The sequence below is a fragment of the Strongylocentrotus purpuratus genome, unplaced genomic scaffold (assembly GCF_000002235.5).
Source record: "Strongylocentrotus purpuratus isolate Spur 01 unplaced genomic scaffold, Spur_5.0 spur5_scaffold_7, whole genome shotgun sequence".
In the NCBI taxonomy this organism is placed as follows: Eukaryota; Metazoa; Echinodermata; class Echinoidea; order Camarodonta; family Strongylocentrotidae; genus Strongylocentrotus; species Strongylocentrotus purpuratus.
The window spans coordinates 9,738,915-9,755,975 of record NW_022145613.1 but is presented as its reverse complement, the minus strand read 5'-3'; the positions used below and the strand labels follow the sequence as shown (position 1 = coordinate 9,755,975).

Here is a 17,061-nt window from a genome sequence, read left to right as displayed (position 1 = left end):
AAATACAGCAGAATAATTTTGGGAATATAAGGAGGAAGATATATGGGAGACGATGAGGTCATCCCCCTCCTCCTCCCCAAAGAGGAGTTTGAGAAGGGAGAGGGAGGAAGATGAAGAAGGAGAAGTGACAAATGAAAATAAAATCATAATCAAGTACACATTGGTTATAATCAGTAAAGCAGGACAACATCCAATTTATTTTTCATTTTGTAATCTACTTCACACAAATGTATTTTTCAATATCTTGTAGAAATTCAAATGCATTCGTCATTATGTAACCATTTTATTAGATGAGAATCAAATAGTACTATTTCAAGGGATTTCGTAATATAAACGTTGACGTGATGGTTATTTACTTGGTGTACTAGGAGTGCCGTGACGTAACAATAAATATTGGCACAGCAGAGACAGATAACTGAATTGAATGTCATACTAATTGGGGTCGAAGCTATTTTTTTTTTTTTTTTTTGGGGGGGGGGGTATTGGTTTTGCGAGCATCGCTTAGAAATGTATGTCAAGTTACAAAAGTGTAAAGAAAATGAAGTTTAACTTCATCTTTTTACAGGCCAATCGTTTCATCTTCATCTGTCTCATTCTCATATAGCATAATTATATAGAATTACTCCCTTTACATTAGTTCATAGTCTTCTCCTGTACAGGTCTTTTTAATAACCCCCTTCTGCTGCTCCGCGGCTAATTTCTAAAACAGTTAATTCTTAACGTCAACCCTTTCCATAACCCTAACCTTAAACCAATTTACAGCCTATAATCCCTCGATCTTACACCTCTAACAATAATGAAACATAAACAAACACACAAACAAACATTACAACAAAAAACGAAACAATAACATACAACAACAACACCAAATTAAGAAAACAGTATGGAATAAAATGTCGCCAGGGCAAATTTGGGATGACCTTTCTTTCCACCCTTCACTTTTTCATGATTCTTTCGCTTTTCGATCACCCTATCACACAAGAACATCGAGACCCGTTATGCCCTTGGCGCATAAGGCGCCCAAGTTTGCTGACGTAAGGTTGCGTCGGCGACTAGCGCCATTTTTGAAGCGCCATGACATGAACAGTGCAAAATACATGATAAAGTGCCGTCATAGGCTCGATTGGCGTAAACAACATGTCGCCATCGAAATAACTCCTCGAGTGCAACGAGCCAAATAGCCGTTAATGTTTAACTAATTATGTTCTATTTCTATCCATTCCCTCATCACATTATCTACCTTGTTGTCAGATGAGATTAATTGAAGCTACCTTACTATATAATAAACTTAACACAATTGGTAGCAACTTCTGCTACTGAAAAGCAGTCGAGAGTCACTTTGGGTTTCCCAGTGTTCTTTTCACATTTGCGTCAAAATGACGCAGATACGGAGGCTACAAAAGGCGCTACTTGTTGGGCTATGGTCTTCACTGTGTTTTCAGTATGTGGCGTGTCAAATTAATCCCGCCTTTGGAAGCTTAGTAAGAAAACAGAAACAAGGTAAGTTAGTTGTAAAGAACTATTGTAGAATATATGTTACATTTATCACAGCTACCAAGCATTAATGCCTAGGTCACACTTGTTCTACGGCTAGGATACGGCGGCCGTACACCCCCGAAATCGAGAGATAGTTGTGGCGGCCGGAGAGAATCTGCGGCGGTCACAAGGTCACCCTAGGGCGTATCCATATCTTTACATGCCGTACGGGTCGCCGTGGGATTATAACGCGGAGCTAAAACTGTCTTCATTTCTAGGTTCGCCGTAGTGATTAGAAATGCCGTAGCCATGCCATAGAGCGGTTCCATGGCGACCGTACGTAGGGCGTACGATGGACTTGTGTTTTATATACTCCAGGGGTGAAGCTGTAGCATCGTCTGGCCGCACGGTTGCCGTATAGTCACCTTTGGCCGCCTTGTGGGCACCTTGCGGCTACCTTGCGGCTACCTTGCGTCTGCCTTAGTATTTGTCAAAAACCTATGGCCACCGCGGGGACACCCTAAAGCGACCGTGCGTCATCACTTCAAAGGCTGTACGGCAGCCGCAGATTTTCTGTCTCCACAAATTCAAAATACGCCACGCGGCAACCCTAACATAATATGTGACCGCTACCATATGTGACCGTGAGAATGATGCGGCGGCCCTAATTGCTATTGGCCGTAGATATTTTAGACCGCACGGCTGCAGCGGCAGATGTGACATAGGCATTAGTGTAAGAGCACATTTTTTTTTGTTTTGCTCCTGAATATTGGAAAATCGCTCCGGCCGCAAATTCGCTCATTGTGGGGGAGGGGGGAGGGGGGGGGGGGGGGTGCGCACTATTTTTTTGTTTCTTTGGCCGGGGGTGCACGTGCCCCCTGTGCCCCCCTGGATCCGCCACTGAGCCATGTCGGACTTGCCAAAATCAAGACCGTTTCAGTCGCAATTACAACAAACCAGGGGATCTTACATTGTTATCATTTCTGAAGAAGAGAATGTACATTGCATGCAGTTTAGCGTATATCATTTTGAATCCTTTGCTTTGAAAATGCAAATGCATTTCATAATCTGTATATATGATTTAAGGCGATTCCGTGCCCCGTACGACATATTCCTTTTTTTTTAAACCGGCAATTTATCAAAAAAATGAGATTGAAAAAAATAAATATTATGTAGTCATTAATTAGATGAGAATCAAATTACTATATTCGGTGATTTCATAATATAAACTTTGACGTGGTAGTTATTTTTACCTGATGTACTGGGAATGCCGTGACGTAACTATACATATTGGCAGAAACAGATAACTGAATTGAATGTCATACGGATCAGGGTCAGAGCTACATGTTTCTTTTTGTTAGAGTATTGGTTTTGCGAGCATCGCTGACAAATGTACTTCAAGACAAAATAGTGTAAATAAAATGATATCTAAATTTACCTTTTTACAGGCTAATATTTGCATCTCCATCTTTCTAATTCTCATGTGGCATATGAAATTTGAATTCACTGCTTTGAAAATGCAATTGCAAATGCATTTCCGAATCTGTATATATGATTTAAGGTGGTTCGGTGCCCCGTAGGGCATATTACTTTTTTCCATCCAATTTATCAAAAAATGAGATTAACAAAAATATGTATATTGCCATTGCTTTATTATAGTGATACCCGAAAGAACAACCACAAGTTCATGGTTATTATCATTAGATTATTCATTTTTGAATGAAATACAGGAATAAATGATGCACACGACTCATTACACGGCATTGCCAATTCGTTTCATAATAAAGAAATTGTGTTTTATATCGAATATACACTGGTTTTTTTTAATATTATTGTTCTCGATGTTTTATTTAGCTGCCAAAGCGGGACTTTCCATTTCTGATTACAAAGGATTGCTTTCTGAACGAGGTATAGATGTTGATAATGTGGAATCGCTTCTCCATGATGACCATAGGCTTGCGCAGGTTCGTATTATAGTCCATCCAAGGGCGTCGGTTAGCAGTGAAAAAGGGATCTCAATCTCTGAAGAAATTTAAAGTTTGACATTTTGCTTCTTTGAAATACTTGTGCATACTTGTATTCTCTTGAACTTTTGCCCTGGATCGCTGTTCATCACATTAATGCCCCTTCGCCATATATTTTTATGAAAGAGAATGGCATTTGTGTTGGGGGAATTGTACATAACTAAAGGATGTATAGTAAAATCTGCTTCATCGACCACCTCTACAGAAAATTAGAACGACCTCCTGTCTATAAAGACCACACTTTTGTTCCCCCTCAACAGCCAACCTCTTTTAATGTGTATGAAAGGAGCCTGTTCATAAAGACCACTTGCACATTTAGGGCAATTTTCTTATCTCCTTTGGCCATAAGCAGGCTTACAGAAGCTGGTTTAAGAAAAGTGCAAAGAGGATCTACACGAGAAACAAAGCGGAAAATTAGAAATCTGGGAGAAAAATTTCACGCACGATCATAGTTCGTGCAGACACATCTATCCGATAATGTAATTGGGAATAGCATTATTGATAAAGGGAACGCACACATAGATATATTGATAGCTTTATCAAACATTAAAATGAAAAAGGATATTGGAAAAAAAGAAATTTAAGGATAAAATCTCTCATATTTCATTTTTTTAAATAAAATCAGTACGTTAGGGTGCATCTCTAAGAAAATAAAAAGATTTCAAAATTCATCGTAAACCTTACAGTTCGTACGGACGCATCTGGCCGAGGCGGTGGAAGGTGCGAGGCATGTACAAGTGGAGGCCAAACTCTGGTATGGTTTAGACGATGAAAGTCTCCTATCTGAGATCTGTTACCGGGACACCATGCAGTACTTCTCAGATCTAGACAAGGGGGAAGTTTACGCAAAAAGAAGTGAGTATCAATATTCAGCTCCATTAATTATAGGGGAGGAGAAAAGTTTAATGATAGGGACTTTTAGATTTGCGTGGACTGATAACGTGTGATGTCCATTCAAGGCAGTGCATTAAAAGGACGTCGATCGTAGCAATCCACGTTGTCGTTGTGCAAATCTAAAAGGCCCTAATAAAGCTCACTTGTTATACCTCAGCCACGCCGCTAATCCGACTCCAAACCATCTGATTTCTACTAATACATTATTTGGCTAGGTCTGTTGTCGGTTTGAATGATATTACATTGTATGGGGGCAAACCCGAAGTATGTTGCAAAGTCTCGGCGAATTGAATTATGGACTGCAGTGGCATTAAAAATAACAATCATTTGATATGTTGTCTGATTCAAGGTCTAGTCAGCTAGTAGGACCATCACCTAGATATATTCATCAGATACTGACACCTTATATTTGGTCCGTTACGGACAAAGTTCGAACTTGCCCACATTTATTTACGCATTTACGCTGAAATTTGTATTTCGATGTATTTTTTTAATGCTCATTTTTTTACTCTGTAAATATTTCCACAAATCGGCATGACGATAAAAATATACCAACGAATAATCATTATTTTCACAGTGCGTGGGGCACATGGCAATGTCATACCAAAACTCGAGACAGCTGAGTATACGTTGAACTTTAAAGACTTTGGCAACCACTGGCTCTGTACATCCAACACAGCCAATAAGACTTCCGGTGTGCCCTCTTTCGATGCCCAGTATTGTGCCGCTGTTGGATCCTGGGTAAGTGGAGCTGATTGTTCCTTTTCACATTTGCCACTCTCCACCCAGGTGTTAAATGGGTACCCAGTATAGGATGCGAAGGTTTAACGTGGTTTGATGAGCAAGTGTGCGCTTGTAAAATGACGCCTGGCTGGAATGCTCCCCAGGGAGTGGAGAAATGTGCATACTTTGAGTGCGGGTAAACCTGAATCCGATGACCGGGGTAATAATATATCTGTAAATCATCGATGTATTATGCACTTTATAAAGGCGGAATATTATTATTATTATTATTATTATTATTATTATTATTATTATTATTATTATTATTATTATTATTATTATTATTATTATTATTATTATTATTATTATTATACCTTTCAAACCAATGCTAAAGCTTTTATTATACGGGTTTGACAGGATTAACAGAGTTTCTTCTTTTCCGTGATATTTACTTTTTGTTACTTTTTTTTCTGCAACCCAATGAGATGGGCAAGCAACGAGCGATATATGGAGAATCAAACCGAACAATTTAGTTTTTTAAAGCTAATCCTCACCTAAACTGCAGATAAAGTCTATTTAATTGTAATACTCTGTGATACGTCAACTATCAACTCAGTATTTTGCAACAACAAAAACACACAAATGTAGCAAGAGAAAGTGTAGGAGAGAGAGAGAGAGGGGGGGGGGGGGGCTTTGTGGATGGTTGATACACATTTGTTTATTAAAAGAATTTCGGCTATTTTCAGTGTTGAGGGATTACGAAAATTAGTCCAATTGATGGTTACAAAACGCTATTTTTGTTTAAATGGCTACTTTCCCGAGTTCAACGCTTACACGAATGTATGTATTCCTTTTCTCTTCTATTCCTTTTTATTTTCATCAAACATCAGTTTTCTTAAAATGTTATTATGTGAGCTAGATGAGTTAGAATTAATGTCTTTGAATGTTCAACATTTTATTCTTCAGTTTGTGGTTTGGGGTACATGTTCACCCAATACGTGCACCACCAAAGAAATTCAAGCCGTATCCGACACAAGTGAGTATTGCCCGAGTGTATTATACAGCCTTTACAACAACAACAATTAAAAAATGGAGCAACACAAGTGGGGATTTAGCCTCTAAAACAAGTCAATGTATATCGCAGTAAAATAATCTACTCCATTTACACGATGTTGGCTATACACAACCCTTTAATCTAGAATAGGCCTTTCCTACAAGAAAGAACTATACAAATATATAGGCCTGTATTTATTTCCATTTGGGGGCACCGGTAGCATTCTCGTCAGTCTTTCCTCATAAATTCAATGAATTTTATGATCAAGAAAATAAAATGGTCTGTCTCCTTCTTTTAGTATGGTCGGCCCTTGGTGTAACAGAGTCACCCGTCTATTACGAATGCAATGAACCAGAAGAATGGAGGACAGCTGACATCGCTTTCCTGTGAGTTATGAATGTAGCGTAGGGGGGGGGGGGTGATGTAGGATTACATTAGCAATTTTATACATATATTTTCTAATTATATTACAGAGCACTTGTAACTTTTTTTTATAATTCTTAAGGGGTCTATAAAATACAAGCCATGCTTTTTTAATAGACTCCTCCAATATGTTTCACCACTGTGCCAATCTTAAATGATTTATTTGAATAATTTGTATAATCATTTGTCGTATCTTTGGTTTATATTATGTTATTGAATTTGTATATATTGCATATTCATTTGATCGCGTTATATTATGTGGAGACAAAAAAGAAACCTCAACCTACATTTGATGGAGGGTCAGATTCGACATAACTGCTTATATTACATTATCGATTTCCATGAATTCTTAAGAAAATTAATCAGATGGTAGTTATCTACAATAACCTTATTACACAAGGAGGGACTGACGCCTAGATCTATGTGGTATTTTCCCAGTAATTAAAGGCTAAATTTCTACTTTCATAATTATGCTTTGAAATACTTAGAATATTTCCTTTACTTAAGGCTATGGCTTTGATACTACTTCCCTGGTAAATGTTTTAAGAACAAAGTCTCATTTGAGAAGAACGTCCGTTGTATAAAACGTAATGATAATTTCTTTATATACCTCTATATTATGGTATTAACATAATGGATTTGGGTTCACTAGCTTTCTTCTACACGAAATATGCTGAATATATCAACAAATGTTTAGTTAAACATGATTAGAACAGGATACAACTAATATCATGCTTGTGCTATGTACCAAAGTGAACGTTTTACCGAGTCACCAAAGTGGATATCTTAATTCTCATGTTCACTCCTTATCATAACATTGTCTTGATCCTATTTTACGATTCATTTCATACATGTCAACCGTATTTTTGTAGGGCTTTGATGTCATTTTTTCTCGCCATGGTAGTGGCCGGCACCTTCTACGAAATCTATCTTCATAAGATAGTTCTGGCAAAGGTATTGAAACAAACGGAAGTCAAACAGAGAGAGGACGATCCCGCAGCTGATGACAAACCTAAGATGAAGACGACATCCGTTGATGACCCGGAGGTATTCGAGGTTGGTTCCGAGGTCAAGGAAAATGGCGCGAAGTGCAATGGAGGATTTGAGAAGGGGGAGGACCCTGTAAAGGATGGCAAAGAACTTCATGTGCAGATGACAGAGGAGGCTATCGAGGAGAAGAAGCAGAAGAAGCCGAAGATTGATCTGAAATGGGGTAAGAATATTTGTCGCAGTGTTTGGTTTTTCTTCTTTTGAAATAAAATTTGGTTAATGCCAATAGAGTGTGAGTAATTACAGGGCAGATCTCCGCGATAAGGCGTAAACTGACAAGACTTTAAGTTCCTGGTAAATGTGACTTTCTCTTCGACAATTCAATCAAACAGTTCTGCCAATTCAACAAACTTAAAGATAAAGAGCAGTTATGGTCATGCGATTGCATTGTGAAAGAAATATTGTGGAATCGATCAAAAGAGTTTGATCATCCAGCATATAAGTAGTGGTGTGTACTGCAAGGTTCTGGAATCATCAAAATGATAAAAAATTTAGCCCAGTCTTGGTAAAGTTACAAGCACTGTACACAGAAAGATGTATATGGGACTACGTGACACGTGCGGTATATCTATCAGGTCCAAATAGATGACCAAATATATCAAGTAGTAGGCGGTTTCTCGGCAAAATTTGTATTATTACGAATTGGTCAAACATATTCTTTCACATGATTGGTAATAAAAGCTTCCATTTCATTTTTTGAGAGGGGGGCGTTTCCAAAACTGGACTTTATTTTTAATGTGTCTTTATTTGTAACAGCTGTCCTGGATGGCGTCATGATGTCATTCTCAGTTGTGACCAATTTGCCAAAGATCATGAGCGCCAAGAAGACTAAGAGCAACTTGGCTGCTCTTAATGGCCTGAGGGTCATCAGCATGTTCTGGGTCATCCTCGGACACTCCTTTCAATTCCAGCTTGGTCACTTGGGTAAGTAACATGCAATAGACACCCAATAGAACATCATTAAACCGGTTAAGATGCTCGAATAGAAGAAATGTCCCGAGTTTTTGAGTTGTAGACAGTAACTTCATCATCGAATTAACTTCCTATGATTATTGTATACTACTGTCGAAAAGCCTTTCAAGAAATTAATGAAAGGGCATTTTTGATAAAATTTTAAAAATATATATAAAAATTGTATTGCCTATAAAATATGATAGAATCAGATTATAGAACATGTCACTGTAATATTTGCACATCTTAAACGGTGATGGACTAGGCTATTGAAACGGACTGAAGTTAACATCTTGAACATGCTTGTTCAAACCAAACATGAGTGGAGTGCAGATGGAGTGTTGATAGGGGTAGGCGATTCCAGATTCTGTGTTTCTGTTTTGGGGTGAGCGGTGTGTGTGGGCGTAAAGTGTGCGTGTACATAATATGTGGGAGAGGCGGATCGACGGAAGCGAGTTCTGTGCAAGGCAAAGCACTGATATGGTATTGAACATTCACTTATGTTAATCTGACAATTAAGTTGACTTAAAATTAATGGAACATACTTTAAATTCAACAAATTCTTTAAACAAGCATTCATTATTTGAGCTAAGATATTTTTTAGAGTGATATAACTGATCCAAGGTCTTTTTATGTTGTTATTTAAAGATAATTTCAGTGAGGCATACGGCAACGTTCAATCTTTTGCCGGATTAGCCATCGTCAACGCAACCTATTCCGTGGATACATTCTTCGTACTCAGGTGATTATCAATGGATGGTGACTAAATTTTGAGGGCGCACTGCACATGGACTTGCACTTATTTTAAATCAGTCCGACATTAGGGACTGATCCCCATTACTCAACAATGTGGGGCAATGATACAATAAAATACTACCTAAAGTGGTTGGGAGTTTTATTTTTAGGATATTGATTGCCTCAATGGACGACTATGGTCGTTGGGGTTATCTAGACAGCAGTCATGTAATTATAATGAATCTTCACCCATAACGTTTTCATCGTTTGCATTTTGAATTATGGTTCTGCAGATTAGGCCTAAGGTAGAAAACACAGGCTGTTCAAGAGTCGATATGTGTAGGCAATTTCATGACATACAATTATTTTCGCACGGGAATAGGCACATTAGTCGATTTTAACATGTGCTTTAATTCTGAAATCTTCCAATATTTGCTCCTATATGACACTTGCTCCAGGATTTTTGTTTTGTATCGTCAAAGATAAAGGTTTAAGGCTAGGGTTGACTCGGGTTTTAGATTATTTTTAGTCCAAGATCAGGACTAGGTAGGTATATAGTGAATGTTTGGCCTGATGTTTGGTCTAAGGGTGGAATTATAGAAATTCGGTTAGTGTAGGAAATCGACCTCGGTGCCATTGGCTCTCGTACAACCATCTCTTTTCCCCGACGCCTCCATTTTGTACTACAGTGGCTTCCTTGTGACGTACATGACACTGAAGCAGCTTGAAAGTAAACGACTCGGTAGCGCCGGCAGCTGGTTCATGTTCTACTTCCACCGTTGGTGGCGCCTTACTCCGGCCCTCATGGCGAACATCGGCATTTTCGCCTTGCTGAAGCCGCACTTTGCCCAGGGTGTACTGACCGACGGCTTCCATGAGCAGGTTCGAACCAAATGCGCGGAAACCTGGTGGGCTTACATGCTGTATGTCAACAATCTCTTCCCGTGGCCAAACGACCTCGGCGAAACAGTAAGTAACACTCGTTAGCTTCACGCGACATCTCTCGTATTCTCTAATTTGTTTGTACTGCGGTCAAAATTTCACAAGTTGATTTGTAGTTTCTATTTCTTCCATCTTTCACGATTCCCCATCTTTTTTCTTCTCCGTTCTTTATCAGTTCACGATAATGTAGCCCGTACCCGGACACTTACCCCCTGGACAACCTTTACCGGGACACCCCCCCCCCCCTTAGGAAAAAACCCTCTAGAACAACTACCCCCTAGGGCAACCACCTTCTAGGAAAACTACCCCAACAAATACCCCCTAGGACAACCACCATCTAGGACAACTACCCCCTGACAACTACCCCCAACACAACTACCCCTTAGGATAACCATCCTCCAGGACAAGTACCACCAGTCAACTACAGTCTACAGCCCTAGGGCAACCGCCCTCTAGGACATATATCTCCTTGACATCTACCACCTATGGTAACTACCACCTAACTACCCCTGGACAATAACAACTTAGGGTAATTATCAATCGGGGGTAATTTTCCTAGAGGGTGGTTTTCATAGGGGGTAGTTGTCAGGGGGTAGTTAGCTAGGGGTAATCATCTTAGAGGGTAATCGTCCCGGGGATAGTCGTCCTAGAGGGTGAATGCCCTAAGGGGTAGTTGTCCTAGGGGGTAGTCCTAGAGGGTGGTTATCCGGAGGGTGGTTGTCAAGGGGGTAGGTGTCCTAGAACAACTGTAGTCAGCGTAGAATGAAGTTCGCAAACGTCCCCTCCCGTATGAAGGCCCGAGAAAAAAAAATAGTAAACAATCCTTATCACTAAGTTCTAAGCGGGATTGTAATTTTACCCTTCCTATAATGATGTCCTAATGTTGCATCCATTTAAATCAGAAAAAAAAATGTTTCCACCTTTGTTTCTTGGTGTACGTAACAAAAATTTCACGCCTTGGGTTATTCGGTTTTAAATAATTTTCTTTAAAAAAAAGAAAATTATATTTATATTTATATTTATATTCATATTTATATGTATATTTATATTTATATTTATAATAATCATATTTATTTACATTTTTATTTTGCAGTGTTTTGGCCATGCATGGTACCTGGCAAATGATATGCAGTTCTACATCATTAGTCCTCTGATTCTCATCATCTTGTATAAGTAAGTGTATCTATAAAACTTTGTAATGGCTTAAAAACACATGATAGACTTCACTATAAGTTTTGCAATAGTATATATTTGTTGTAAAACCATGTGCTCTTTGTATACTACCACCCCCACAGTCTCTAGTGTTATCATATTATACCATTCATTTAAGAATCATGGAAGGCAGTAGCAGTTTTATTGTAGGGCTTTACCAAAGATATTGTCATACTTTTTCTAAAGATGAAATGGCTCTTACTGCGAAATTGTCTTTCGATTGTGATAAAATTAGGATCGCACGAATCGGTCCTTGAAATATGTGGTATGAGCAAAAGTGATGATAGTGAATATACAACGTATGGGGGAAATGGATACTGCATTCATAAAGAGGCCTAAAAAGTCGAAAGAAAGTGAATGCACATTTTAACAGCCAAAAGATAGGCCAGGTTATAGGGTTAATATTAAGGTAACTCTTTCTAGGAATCTAATGATAAGAAGTTATTGTACCAAGGGAAGCCACACCAGCATCAGTGCTGGCCCCGTTTCACAAAACTTTTCATCAGTGACAAATGACAGATTTTTTTATAAGCTACTGAAATTCTTACTTCTGATTGGTTATCCTCAGATTTGTCACTGATTTTTGTCATTTGTCGTTGAAAAAAGGCTTTGTGAAACGGGTCCCTGTTCCTCCTGAGGGGCCTTGCAATTATCATTACTCCAACACTAATTGCCAGGTATCCATTTACACCCCGGTGGAGAGTGGCAAAAGTGGAAAATGGGTTGCCACAGGACGTTAGTGCCTTACTGGGATTCGGACCCTAGACCCTTAGCTTGAGAGCCAAGTGAATGAACCACTATACCACGACATATCCACTGTATACTGGTCGTACTATGTAGTGTCCGTAAACATGGTAACCATTATCCAATGAGTGTGCATTTCGTAGTTAATAACACGTTTTTTTGTTACTGATTCTTTTGTGTTACTGTTTCTTTCTCTGTAGGAATGTTAAAGCAGGGATGGCTCTTATTGGCTCCATTATGGTCGTGTCTTTGGGATCCTTGGCAGGTCTTAACTGGTACTATGGAATCAACCTCGATCCGTGGTATCAACAACCGTGAGTGCTTCACAATCTACACCAATGATTATGATGATGATGAGGATGAATATGATGATGATGATGATACTACTAACTACTACTACTACTACTACTACTAATAATAATGATAATGATAATAATGATGATGATAATTATAATGATAAGAATAATAATAAGAAGAAGAAACAAAATAAAAATAATAGGAGTAACACCGTACTTTCAACGATGAAAATAAAATGATAACAATGACTTTAAAAAAAAAAATCAACTTACGACAGTTCAATAGCCAGTAAACTGTGCGCACGGTACAACGGCGTACATGACTGTAATCCGTTATCCAGCATGATTTCAATAGGACATTATGCCATAGGAGTTGGTCTTTCGAAAGTCTTTTCGACCATGTTTAAGGATGCTATTTCATAATCATTTCTTTTCTGATCTAAAAAAAACTAAAAAACTACAGGGCTTACAACGACCGTTTAGCAGACTACCCTGACCAGGATGTGACGTACGCCAAACCTTACACCAGAATTCCAACCTATCTCGTTGGCATGGTGATGGGTTATATCATCTTCAAACTCAGAGAAAAGAAAGTCAAACTAAGGAAGGTAACAAAAGAAATAAATGATGCTTTACAATTGTTTTCCAACATTTTGCTTTCTAAAATGCTTGCATCCTCGTGGAAAGGGGTTTTACCCACATTTGTCTCTCTTGACCCAGGGTTATGAAATGAATATGCGACAATGCTGGGGTAATAATAAAGGGAGGACTCTCACAAGGAGCTCGGTCAATGTGGATATGCGTATAGTATTTTGTTCAGGCCCTTGACTCTCATAACCGAGGTCACGGGGTCGGTCCTTGCCCGGTGCTTATACATCTTTGGACAAGGTGTTTTACCTAAATTTTCACCCCCCCCCCCCTCGAATTCCGACCCACGTGGGTACCTGGCTTTGCTGTTAATATAGCAGTATGAAGACTGATAAGGCTACCGGCCTGGGTAAATAGGACTATATCATTATTTCTATCTATCTTTCTTTTTAACTATCTATCTATATTTGTCTATGTTCCATAACTTGGAGGCTGTTAAGGCGGCAATGAAATAGACATTGAGACCCGTGTTCTCTAAGCTATCATTCCATCTAGTTACATGCCCAAACCACTACAGCTGTCTTTTTCACAATAGTGATGCGGTGACCGTGTTCCCCCATATAACTCTCCCATTTTCTCTCTCACCATCTTAATTTTTGGTGTAGTGTAGAAGTGGTGAGAAATGTAGTGTATAGAAATAGCCAACTCATACAAAACAAATTCAAAAGCATCAATACTTACTGGTTCATTTATTCTTGACTCATTATTCTCTTTAATTCGCCACCGGTTCTTCTAGATCTACGTCCTAGTTGGATGGGTGTGTGCTCTCGGCACCCTCTTTGCAGTGGTCTACGGTGCTTATGGCTGTCTCAATCGCTACATCGAACAATGGGAGTCCATCATCTATCTGACGTTTGGTCGTCTAGCGTGGGGAATCGGCGTCGCCTGGATCATCTTCGCGTGTCTCAATGGATACGGCGGTACGTATTAAACCAGTATTGTCTCGTTTTCTATAAGAGGAGGAGGGCAACGGCTTATTCAAGAAATTGAATCTATTAACACTTTCTAAACTGTCCAGTTACTCATGCAACCGTAACTCATAACTATCAGTTCTTCCAATGGCCTTTTCTGCGTCTCTTTTGGTCCTCATTCTAGTTTTACCTCTGTACACGTTCGGCATTGTCTAACCAAAGAAGATGAAGTGGAATAGTGAATGGTTCGGGTAGTAGTCTTTCCTTCTTTCTTATTTCGAGTAGAAAGAAAAGCTCGTCAACATTAAAAAAAATGTCCCGTAAGAAGCAGATTGTATCATACGTTTGGTATCGTTTTTGTCAAATGTTTCTTTTCTCCCTTTTCCCGCTTCCAAAAGGTCCCATCGGGTTGCTGCTTGACTGGTCTTTCTGGATACCCATGACCCGCCTCACCTACTGCGCCTACCTACTCCACCCCACGTGGATCTTCAGCGTTGTCACCTTCAACAAGACTCCCTACCATATGGACATCCTGTCACTTGTAAGTTCATCCATGACATTAGCGACTTTTAGATTCTGCACGACGAGAACGCGGACTGCCCTGTTAAGGCAATGTGACGTCACTGCCAGTGCCTTAAAAGGACGTCACATTGCCTTAAAAGGGCAGTCCACGTTCTCGTCGTGCAGATTCGAAAAGTCCCTGATAACGCCCGGTGCACACGTGGCATAAGCTCGATTGCGTCATTTACCTGCCCCGATTAAGCCTGTGGAGGAAATTAATCTATCAGCAAGTAATTCAAAGGAACGTTCGCGCTCTTCCATTACGCATTCAATTTTCGTGCGTCATAAATCTCATTAGGCGTGTCAAAGACCGTGTCAGTCACTGACGCAATCCTACGTCAAACTAATGACGCCTCGTGTGTACGTGCATATGTGTGTATTTTAAGGAGACGTTGTACCAGTTTATGTCGACGTGTCTGTTATGTATGTTCGGGACAGTCTTCTAGAAAAACTGTTATACTATTTGAAACTTTAATTTTTAGTTTACATTACATGAACTTACAAGGCCCAGGATAAGGCCCATTCTTAAATTAATTTCTCAATGCTTCTTTTCTCTCTTTCAGAGCTACTTCTATGTGGGCAATCTCGTCTTCTCTTACGTCTTAGCTTTGGTAATGTCCTTGGTCTTGGAAAGTCCATTCATGGGGCTGGAGAAGGTCATGTTCGGAAAATTCAAGACGAAGTAAACAACCGGCTATCAGAACGAGTCACTGGGATGTCGGCGAACCTAGCTGTACTGACGATAGTTTTGTGAAAAGATGCCCAGATTGCTAAAATAATAGAGATGAAGGGGGGAGGGTGGTAATAGATGGACATGATTTTAACTCAATTGCTAACACCAGTAATAATTCGAACAATTTCTTTATTCTTTGGTTAGAAATTGAATGATTTGATATTGTCTTCTTTTTACGTATAATCATGATCAAATATGGACGTCTTTATTAGGGTTTTAACAAGTTGGCCTTGACGATCCACTTATTTTAAGAAAAATACTTCGTATTTAAATGATTTTAAAAAGTTGTCTCAATGACTTATTTATAATGACGGTTTGTGTGCATACTAATTAATTTACACCTTGGCCAGGGATATAAATTCATTTCCTTTTAAAGCAAAATTAGGTAATTACTTCACAGTAGTTTAAAATTATTATCTTGTTATACTTTTAAGAAGGCCTACAGGACATCCATTTATAGTTTCAATAGTACTGATTTGCTTTCAAATATTGTAGTATTGGTGTTTGTGTTGTATACTTGACCTACAAATTAAGAGAATGTTAGAAGATAGAATACTCAGTTCAGAAGTAGTGGTAGAGGTACAAACGTTTTATTGTTACTGTGTAATAACATGAGATGATAATTGCACTTGTTGTGGCCTCATGTCCACACTTTGACAACCCAAATTGAGTTATTTAATCATTAGTTTGCTTAAAAGAATATAGAATCTTCACCTTTTTTAATACGAATGTTAATATTAACAATAACAGCAATTTACTAGATGGGAGAGCTAATCTGTGTCAACTGAGAAAGTAAAACCTTCACAAAAGTTACACTGTGGATATCGATTTCTATCATTCGCATAAGTCATTGTATTTTACCTAAGTTTTTAACACAAAGTGTTGTGTGCAAAAATGAGAACATGCGGTATCCAACACTGCATGTAAAGGTTGAATCTTGCATGTTAAAAGTGTTAATCTCACAATCTGTAAAAGTGGTTACTCCTCCGCCCTTTTAAAGTAATGGTGATTTAACATTTCATTTTTAAGAGTGTGCGTGTATGTGTTACAGGATTGTGCTGTGTTTACCAGGTTAGCAGTACTAGTGGTTTAGTATCACATTCAGGTAAATTATGGTGGTGTTGTTTTTTTACCCGGTGACAACAGAAATTATCATTTCAAGTCTAATTCCAAAATTCCAGAAAATGGTTCCTTAGAGTATTACACAAATGTTGAATTAATTTCTCCACCTGATTATTATTCAACGACAAAAGAGCTACCAAATTAAAAATGTTATTTCACATAACCTAAGACCTGCCTCCAGAGGCATCAGATTTCAGGATGAATAGAGTACCATGATTAGCGGAGTTTTGCCAACAAGGTTCGAGTTAGGCACAATGATTATGACGAATACTGCTTTGTTGGGCAAGCACAAAACAAAGGAATACTCGCCATGTATTGACAAACTGAACCAATTTGGCCAAACTATGTGCATAGATGGCTCTGGCATTCTCAATCACACAATACCCCCTATATGCCTCAGTGTACTGGCGAATATGGTTCCGTGACGAATCTGGTTATACTGGCACAAACTTTGCCAGCAGATAGCTGACGGTCACTTACTAATTTGTATCTATAAAAAAATGATTTGTTAATTATTCATTACATATCTAATTAATCATCAACAATAATTATAGCACCAGTA

The 17,061-nt window shown here is 38.8% G+C and overlaps 1 protein-coding gene across 1 annotated transcript; it reads left to right on the top strand.

The window, feature by feature from the left end:
- The first annotated feature begins 1,312 nt into the window (after window positions 1-1,312).
- LOC587932 (nose resistant to fluoxetine protein 6) lies at window positions 1,313-16,380 on the top strand. The gene is made up of 16 exons (XM_787639.5): window positions 1,313-1,500; window positions 3,331-3,440; window positions 4,187-4,355; window positions 4,972-5,135; window positions 6,084-6,153; window positions 6,470-6,557; window positions 7,467-7,807; window positions 8,401-8,568; window positions 9,244-9,337; window positions 10,020-10,299; window positions 11,366-11,445; window positions 12,429-12,542; window positions 12,988-13,132; window positions 13,909-14,092; window positions 14,482-14,624; window positions 15,208-16,380. The coding sequence occupies exons 1-16, from the start codon at window positions 1,377-1,379 to the stop codon at window positions 15,328-15,330; spliced, it is 2,397 nt and encodes a 798-aa protein (XP_792732.4). The 5' UTR covers window positions 1,313-1,376; the 3' UTR covers window positions 15,331-16,380.
- The last annotated feature ends 681 nt before the right edge of the window (window positions 16,381-17,061 follow it).

What these genes read in the sequence shown, in the direction of transcription:
- LOC587932 (XM_787639.5), top strand. Translation starts at nt 1,377, where the DNA reads ATGACGCAGATACGGAGGCTACAAAAGGCGCTACTTGTTGGGCTATGG. An exon ending in AGAAAGTCAAACTAAGGAAG is followed by an intron (nt 13,133 to 13,908) that starts GTAACAAAAGAA and finishes CGGTTCTTCTAG; the next exon opens with ATCTACGTCCTAGTTGGATG. An exon ending in GTGTCTCAATGGATACGGCG is followed by an intron (nt 14,093 to 14,481) that starts GTACGTATTAAA and finishes CGCTTCCAAAAG; the next exon opens with GTCCCATCGGGTTGCTGCTT.